The sequence below is a fragment of the Takifugu rubripes genome, chromosome 16 (genome assembly GCF_901000725.2).
Source record: "Takifugu rubripes chromosome 16, fTakRub1.2, whole genome shotgun sequence".
NCBI lineage: Eukaryota > Metazoa > Chordata > Actinopteri > Tetraodontiformes > Tetraodontidae > Takifugu > Takifugu rubripes.
In genome coordinates this window covers 1,511,346-1,520,191 of record NC_042300.1, presented here as the reverse complement: position 1 = coordinate 1,520,191, position 8,846 = coordinate 1,511,346, and the positions used below count along the sequence as shown (strand labels likewise).

At 41.7% G+C, this 8,846-nt stretch overlaps 1 protein-coding gene across 1 annotated transcript; it reads left to right on the top strand.

Moving 5' to 3' along the window:
- Positions 1–342: 342 nt before the first annotated feature.
- ankef1a (ankyrin repeat and EF-hand domain containing 1a) lies at positions 343–8,687 on the top strand. The gene is made up of 11 exons (XM_029849387.1): positions 343–975; positions 2,035–2,242; positions 2,551–2,712; positions 3,602–3,801; positions 3,879–4,028; positions 4,239–4,362; positions 4,583–5,393; positions 5,659–5,885; positions 6,009–6,145; positions 8,230–8,379; positions 8,446–8,687. Exons 2-11 carry the CDS (start codon positions 2,053–2,055, stop codon positions 8,491–8,493), a joined length of 2,199 nt encoding a protein of 732 aa, XP_029705247.1. The 5' UTR covers positions 343–975; positions 2,035–2,052; the 3' UTR covers positions 8,494–8,687.
- The last annotated feature ends 159 nt before the right edge of the window (positions 8,688–8,846 follow it).

Below are 8,846 nucleotides of genomic sequence, written 5' to 3'. Positions count from 1 at the left end.
AGGCTTTCATGTAGATTTTGCTGCGTTCTGCAGAGAAATCTTCTTTTCTGGAAGACCGTCGGCTACAACTTCAGCAAGAAGTTGCACTAGAACATTTGATGTTCCACAGCTTTAAAGTTGGCAAAAGTTAGCGCTGAATTCCAGCACTAAAGGTCTCAAAGCTAGATGACATCAAAGCAATGCTAAAGCATTTACAGGCACACATATAGCTCAAGGTTTATACATATATTTATATGTAATACATCTGATTATATCTACTACTGTTAGCGCCTCAACTATTCTATAGGTAAGCTACTAAATCAGTTCACAATGGATGCCAATCAGCACACCCACTCATTTCTGCAGTCACACACTAGAATCATTAATAAAACCAAGGCGTGAGGGAGCAGTGATTTAGGAGATTGCTGAAACCGGAAGCACGTGGAGAGCCCGAACCTCTGCCAAAGACATTTCATCACACTTCGGTTTTCCACAAATGAGTCACGCAGCACGCGTTCACGCCAGCATATGAGGAGCAACACCACCCCCTGCTGCTCATAGGCTGACATTGCAATCTAATGGGACTTTCTGGTTCCATCGATCAATGAACAAATAAGGTTTTTAAAAAGGGTCTTGAGTGTTTAGTACAGGGAACGAGAAACGAAACGAATTGATAAAGCAATAAACAAGCAAGGGGCGTGGTTTCAACACACAAACACACCGAGGCGTGGTTTGCTGTATCCCGTTTCCATGGAGCTCATTTTGTTTTCTTCGGTCGGTGATCTCAGAGTGAGAAGTAGTGCTTTAAAGATAAAGTATGTGAGAAAGAAGCCGCAACAAGTGTCACCGGGAGGCATAAAGGTGGACCAGATGGTGCCAAATGCATAGAGCAGGATAAATCCGATTTAAACCTAAAATATCAGGATTTTTATTGGCTTTATTAAATTTAATTACGGATTGTTTGAGCCAAAGCTACTATATCATGGCGTGGATTTGGTGAGTTTTGTTGGAAAAACAGAATAAAAACCTGAAAAATATATTTTAAGACTCTAATGTGAAATCACATGTTCGTTTAATATAAACTCAGTTGGATTTGTAAGATGTAATATCAATAATTGCATGCTTGCATGATTTCACACTGGATAAGTAGCAGATATATTGTTTTAAACCTTTCAGATTTCTGTCATTGCAAAAGTTTTTTTAAAAAAGACATATATTTCAAACAGTGAAAAGTAACACAGCATTTGAACTGATTTAAAACAGTTGCTGAATTATCTGGCTTGCAATTTAGAATTAAGTGTTTACTTTGTAACTGATTCCATCTTAAATTAGTAAGTTTTGACTTCATTTTAATTTATTTTGTCTTCCAATGTGTTCTGACAGAAATACTTAAAACTGTATTAGAACTGAAGAAGGCAAGAAGTTATTTAGCTGCTTCCAAGGTTTGGGGTCCTGCTGTTGGGGCTTGTACATATTAACGCTGTGGTCCAGCACCAGAAGACAGAGGGCCGAGGCAAAACTTCAAAGGCTAATGGCTCTGATGACATCAAAACAATTTAAGGCCTTTTAGATGTACAGACACATTTATAACACATGATAAACTTTAGATTTATATTACGGTGGAGCAGATTGCATCAATTTAGTTGTTAGCTGTTTCACGTATGGCACAATTTGGGGGAATCATAGCAGACACAGAATCACTGAAACTACACAGCTTGTAGATTTAAATGCTTGAAAAATCATTTTCAATCAGGGCGGTTAGTATTTGTCATTACATTTCTTTGCATTATTTTTGTTAGCTTGCTAACAAATGTACCACAAAGTTCCAGCTAGCTGCCAGTGTCAGCGTGAGCTTACGCCTCTGAACAATGTTTGACTGACTCATTTATTTAAACAATGGAAGAAAAAATAAGACAAAAAAACATTCAGCATAAGACATACAAATCCATATTTTATGTGGTACAGGCTCTAACTAGAGATGTGCATCGTTAAATTACTTTGTTACTTAAATGTAGACACTCTAAAACTAATATCCAATCTATCTTTATTTCCCAGGAGGCTTAGTACCTTACCATGAGTACCAAGGTAGCAGAGGGTCGGCTGGAGGTCCGTCAGATCTACCGGCTCCTGCAGCTTGTCAATGACGGCAACAAGCCCGAAGTGGAAAGGATATTACTGCTTGGGGTTGAAAATCTTATCCACCTAACCGAACCCAAAGATTGGATAGGAGTACTTCATGCGGCAACTTTAACCAACAATTTAGGTGACAGTCGTCTTCTTTTACCAGCGAGACTTTAAAGAATCGCAGTTCTTTGTTAGGGCGACTTAGCTGCGGCAGACATTGTTGTATTCTTACGTTGCATTTTTCTTTTAAACACATTTTAGAAGTGTAAGTAAAAGTAAAACAGTTTATTGGGGGTACATGGGATTTCACATATATTTACAAGAAAAAGCACATTACTAACATGTTCTCGGGTAAAAGTAGTGAGTAATCTATTGCCCAGGTAATCTATTGCCCACTATTGACCAGGCCAAATTGTGTCAAACTGAGATTTGCATGGCTGTTAACAGAGATGGTCAGCTTCCTCTTGTCCAAGGGGGCACAAATCAATGTCCAGGACAAGATGGGTCGCACCCCAGCGATGATGGCCACTGAACTGGGAAACGAAGCCATGCTGAATCTGCTGATAGAGAATAACGCCGACTTAACTCTTCGGGACAAGGAGGGCCAAGGTGATGAGGGTCATACACATACAATATTTTTTATCATGGAAAATTTGTCTTTCTTCATTTCGCATTTAAGTTTCCAAAAACAGAATCCAAACCATCTGAGTTGTGGTCAAACGTTGATGTGCTCAGAGAGATTTTCCCATATTAAGTTTGAGTGGCAGGTCCTGCCTTGTCTTCCAGTTCATACATATGTAGAGTATCTGTTTAGATATTGATGAGGGTAATATCCTGGATGACTCCTGTCAGTGAACTAGAAGCTGCTCAGTAGCTTCTCAAAGCACACTTCATCATAATCTTGATTACAGAGCGTCTGGGCCATGGATGCCTTCATGAATGAATTATGTTGCACCAGCATTCATTCCCATTTACCTTTTTTACATTGAATGTTAAATTGCATTTGTGGGCTTCCATCTTCATGCCTGTGGCATGGCTCTGTAGGCACATCTAATTACAGATTAAGACTATGCTGAGCCTGTCCTCTGGATCTTGCTCAGGAACCTGATACCACCCAGTACTCTCCAGTGAGTACAGGGTGGTATCAGGTTTGTTCTTATCGTCAAAGCAATGTTATGTGCTTTGTAGGCCGAGTACCACATATTTTCCTGAGTAGTTTTCCGTTTTTGTGATAATGAGAGTCAGCCTGAGGTCATCAGCTGATTTATTTCCTGCTGGTCTGGATTGGGTATGACCTTAAATCAATTAACTGCAACTGAATAAATTTGCAAAAGACCAGCAGAGATCTCCATAATTTTGTGTTTTCCACACTCCTGATATTGGATGTTAAAGGTTCTCTTCAGTCCTAAATGCACAAATGAGCCCTGTGATTGTTCTGGAAACCAAGTGTGCCTACTAGCCTCAAAGCTAAAGCTCAGTTGTAATTCTCTCCTTTTAGGTGTGCTGTTCTACTGTGTTTATCCCACTGAGAACCACGCTTGCTGCCTTCAGATGGTGATGGCAGCACGGGCAGAGGTCAACAGCGTATCATGGCGGGGTATTCACGTCTTCCAGCAGATGTGCGAAAAAATGGAGGACAGCATATCGATGTGCCTCCACATGCTGGAGAACGGAGTAGATCCCAACGCAAGAAATCTGGTCAGAAAATGAAGGAGCAGCAAAGTTGAGTTGCTGCTGGAAAAACAAATAATATACTTCTGCTGCTTCCTCTTCAGGAAACTGGTGTCACAGCGTTGATGGAGGCTGCCAAGAGGGGATTCCTGGAGCTTGTTCAGGCCATTTTAATCAAAGGTGGAGACCCCAACATGGTGGACTTGAATCAGCTCACGGCAGTGCATTATGCTGCCATGGGGAGTTTTCTGGAGGTGAGGTAACGAAATACTGTATGACTAAATAAAGGCAAGTTGGGACCAAATGGTATTGACAGAGTAACGACCATTACGAAAACCTGAAAAGTAAAAAAATGATGCATCATGTAGTCACAGGTACAAAAACAGCATTTAAATACAGTGTTGATATTTATTGATGTCTCGACAAAAGCTCTTGGGTTGTTAAATGTGTTTTGTGTCTTTCAGGTAATTATGGTGCTGTCTGGATACTGTGCAAGGATGTGCACGATAGACAAAGACGAATGCACACCCTTACATTATGCTGCCGCCACTGGAGATGTTAAATGTTGCAAGTTCCTGGCACAAAGAGGTACCGTGATAGAGTTCGGGCAGTACAGTTAAGCCTCGGTTGAGTGTGAAAGAGAAGGATGAGAGGAACAGCAGCACACGACTGAGGATTTGTTGATATTATGTCACAAAGATCTACTTAGAGATGCCATTTTCAGAGGATATTTCCTTTATTTCATGTGCCCAGCAAATGGTAATCATTCTAGAAATTCAAGTTTTTCTCAAATTCCCCCCCTCTTTAGGGTGTAACCCCTTAATTAAGGACAAAGATGGAGTACTACCACGTCAAATCGCACTAGACGCATCTTACAAAGACGTGGCAAAAGAGATGAAGAAAGCTGAAAAGCAACATGGAAAACGCTCCAGCAGCGGCCTGATGACTGTAGTCTGGGCTCTGACTCTCCACGACTGGTCTCAGGTCCATGAAAAAGAACTTTGGAAAGCCTTCGGGAAGGATTCAGCCACCACTCCCACTGAGAGGTTCATTTCGGTGCTGGAGGAGCTGAAAGCCCCCATTGAAGTAGACCAACTTCTCCAGGTCGTCTCCAACATTGAAGAGAAGACAGAATGCCACATCAACATTACAGAATTCATCAAAGGTACCAAGTACATCAACAAACAGTTCCTTTACTCAACTTTCCTTCAGCAAAAGAAGAAAAAGCAACCAAAAGGACCAAAAGCTAAGAAAAAGGGGAAATTTGTTATCCCTTTTCCGATTTGCATCCTCCCACCTGAGAATATGCCTCGGCGAAGTGGAGGGGGCCCTCCCCTCTACATGATTGAGAAGTACAACCCCATAGACAGCAGCCATTTCAACCTCTATAACCCACCGCTGCATCCCTTACTGGACGACACCCGGTGGTACATAGACCAGCCGGACAAGGAGTTCATCGCTATCAACAACTGTGTGCGAAATGAAGATGTGCAGTCCTTGGACCTGGCGTTGAAACAGGGGATCCCTGTGGACATCCATGATCCAATGTACAAGACGCCACTAATGGTGGCCTGCATTGAAGGCCGCTACGACGTGGTTCGCTACCTTATTAGTAAGGGGTGAGAAATGTTTCCTGTTTGTTTTACAAGGGTTTGACACATTACTTGATAGCATGTAAATAGCTCAACCAATCGTTGGTGCTCAAAAAAATCCTCATGAATGAAAAACAAGTCTGCGAGGTTTTTATCTGTATGTCAACTTCAAATTGTAAAGTCTTTTTGTAATCCTGATAACAGTGTTTAACAATTACCACTACAAAACAGATAATGGGGTTAAAAAAACAAAACAAAACTTTTCTAATTTCTATAATCTAATTTCTGACAGGGTGGATGTGAGCAAGCCGGACCAGTTCATTTGGACACCCCTCCACCATGCAGCTTGTGCTGGCCATGTGGAAATCGTTGAACTCTTGCTTGAGGCCGGGGCTGCCGTTGATGCTCTCGCCCTCAACGGGGCCACACCCCTCATGAGGGCCATTCAGAGCTCTCGGCCCTCCTGTGTGGATGTCCTCCTCAAATCGGGGGCAGATGTCAACGTTGTGAATAAAACAGGTCTGACCCTAAATCTGGAAAACAGTGGGGGGGGGGGGATAATCGAGTTTAACCAGATTCACAAACCTAACAGAGTAGGAGTGACGTGTCGTGTGTTGAACGTTGCTGCTTTCTTCCCGTCAGGTCAAACCTGCATGGACATCGCCAAAAGTTACGCAGACGCCAGAGTGATTGAGCTGATCCAAGAAAAAATGGAAATGTCACCACCAAGTAGTGGAAAAATGGATGAAGCTAAAAAGGATAAACCTGCCAAAACAAAGGTACCCAAATAATGGGACGAAGATCCCTGGCCAGTCTCCCATCAGCTGATCAATCTTCTAATTCCATTGAGTATTTTTCCATAAATTTATCAAGCTCGTTATAAACGTTTCAATAATATGTCACATTCAAGGATTTTCAATCTCCCTCACTCTAACACACTCTGGAATTCCATGTGCTCCTACATTTTTCATGATGAGACATCCAAACCAGTAAAGGGATATCTGTGGAACTTGTAATCAACTTCGACTCAGATGTTTCAGTTTACAAGTAGAAAAAATACAGAACCTGCACCTTGTGCCCATTTTTATTCACATACTAGCATTGCAATTTACCACTTTCAAGTAATAGATTTATAAAAGAAATATAACTGTAAGATGAGTTACATTTAGGAATTCTGACTAAGCATAATCCAGACGTGTATTTTCATGTGAGAAAAGTCCCACTTCCTGATTTTGCTCCTACCCCCCTGTAGAAATAATGATTTCCTCCTCAGTGCCTGTAATATAGTAACATTAATGTAATAATATTGTACGCTGGCTAAACCTGAAATCCTTGAGTCATTTTAGATTAAGCAGGATGTGTAGTATGTCTCCAGGCAAACAAGTGTAATTCTAACAATACACTAGTATTGTTGGTTTTTAGAGTGACAGGCTACTGGATTACTAATTGTGACCGACTGCAGTTTGCTGAACTTGAGAATGGTGTAAAGTCCTGAGGAAAAAAGCAATATAAGAATGAACTTAGCCCCAAATCTCCCAATTTCCTTTGGAATTACAGCGTTGGTATTCACTCTATTTGATATGGCTCCAGGGTTTGATGCAAAAAGACATGAAAAATCATTCAAAGACAATAAAGATAAAATTATTAGGCATAATCCAATGGTCACTGAAGGACATTTATTTGACCATAAAGGTGCACGATGCGATCTTGTATGGTTTCAGCGCAATTAAATTTTTTCCTCAAATCGCTGGCATCTCCACGTGATCTGCGAGCTTCCTGCCCTCTAAATAAACTCCAACTGTCTAGTCTGGAGAGAGCACGGGCTCGTAAACGTCAGTGAAACAGTCAGGGGTCCGGCTGTACATCAAAACATAAACAACGTTCCAACCAATCACCAACAAGATGGTGGTGGAGGGGGTGGGGCTTAGTGCCTGCGAAGATATACATTGAAATTTACCTGCCGAACAGTTGGAGTTAGCTCAGCCATTTTAGGGACTTGGAGTAGAAAAGATCCACGTTTGACTTTGATGCGTTCGTGACAGTTACGGAAACCTCCAGAGGACGGGCAAGCTCACCCTTTTCTCATTTGAATTTACTTCAAATGTCAACAGAAGTGAAATCATTGAGATGGCATAGTGTACCTTAGAAGTGTGTAACTAGAGTTGTTGTGATCAAGTATGGAGGGAGCCCCACTAAATTGGTCAAAATGTGTTCTATTAACCCTTGTTGGTTTCCCCCAGGCATACCAGATATGTATTTACTGCACATCATGACCTTTTTGACTCAAAAATATAACTACTAAACAGAACACTCAACCACATTCATTCTGTCATTCTTGGATGTTACAGTGATAGAACACCAGCTCATAGTACTGCCTGCCAAGCTTGGACCATATCCTCCCACTAATGCCCAATGTGGCATTAGTGAAATGAAGGGTGTTAAGTCCAACAGGAAAAGGATAAGACATGTTGCTCTAGTCTGCAAGAAGAAAAGCGTGAAAGTCAACTAGGCAGCAGCATTTTGCATGTTTAGTGCATGTTGGGAGCTTTTTGGACATAGACACATGTCCTTTGGTTGATGTATAGACAGCCACAGCCTTCACAGTATACAGGTCAGTCTGATCTAGGTGAGATTTTCAGATGTTTTATACTGGAGGACCTTGTTAACTTTCAAACATCTTCCCCACCCATGATTTTAAACTTCAAAGTAATCTTAAACATCTGATAAACCAAAATTCAGGATAACTCATTTGCTAGACTACATATGTCCACACTACATACGAACAGGCACTGTTCAGAAATCTTGTTGTCTGATTCTCAATATTCACATTTGTGAATTTTGAGAATGTGTTTGTTCCCAACAGGGCAAGTCCAAATCGGGCACAGTGCAGAGGGAAAAATTAGCAGCAGGGAGGACGTCCCCGAAGAAGGATTCCAAGGGTGCCATTGTGCAGAATGCCAGGATCCCCCTGGTGAAACCCAGTGCTGTGGAGATCGCCTTTGTGCCAAAAACGGTGGGATTCCTTCAGCATCTGCTGTTTGTAAGAGCTTCCTGTCTTAATCGTTTCTTCACTTCACAGGCTTGGGAGAAACCATCCATCACCATGATGATAAACAGAGAGATGTAAGATTTAAGGAGCTCCTCTCCCTTCATGGTGCCCCTGTGCCAGTACATCTGAGGGATACACCAGTGATGGAGGAAGAAAGGAGACAAGGCGTTTGGACACTGCAGTCTTGGACTTGGACTTTCCAAAAACTACCTCTGAGTTAAGACTTTTGTATACAGGTCTTCATTTGGCTATGCAAGAAAAGATTTTGTGGAAAAATACAAATGTACTGACTTCCCTTCACCGTTGAAGTAACTCCATGAATAGTCACATGTCCGAGGGCCATTAGAGGGTTTTACCCCACAGCCAGATCCTCTACCGGGGTGCTGCTTACGGAAACAGCACATGGGAGTAGAGAATATCACAAAAATATC

Coding starts and splice junctions, on each gene's coding strand:
- ankef1a (XM_029849387.1), top strand. CDS start 2,053: ATGAGTACCAAGGTAGCAGAGGGTCGGCTGGAGGTCCGTCAGATCTAC. Junction 5,886..6,008: donor CAACGTTGTGAATAAAACAG/GTCTGACCCTAA, acceptor TCTTCCCGTCAG/GTCAAACCTGCATGGACATC. Junction 8,380..8,445: donor TCGCCTTTGTGCCAAAAACG/GTGGGATTCCTT, acceptor TTCACTTCACAG/GCTTGGGAGAAACCATCCAT.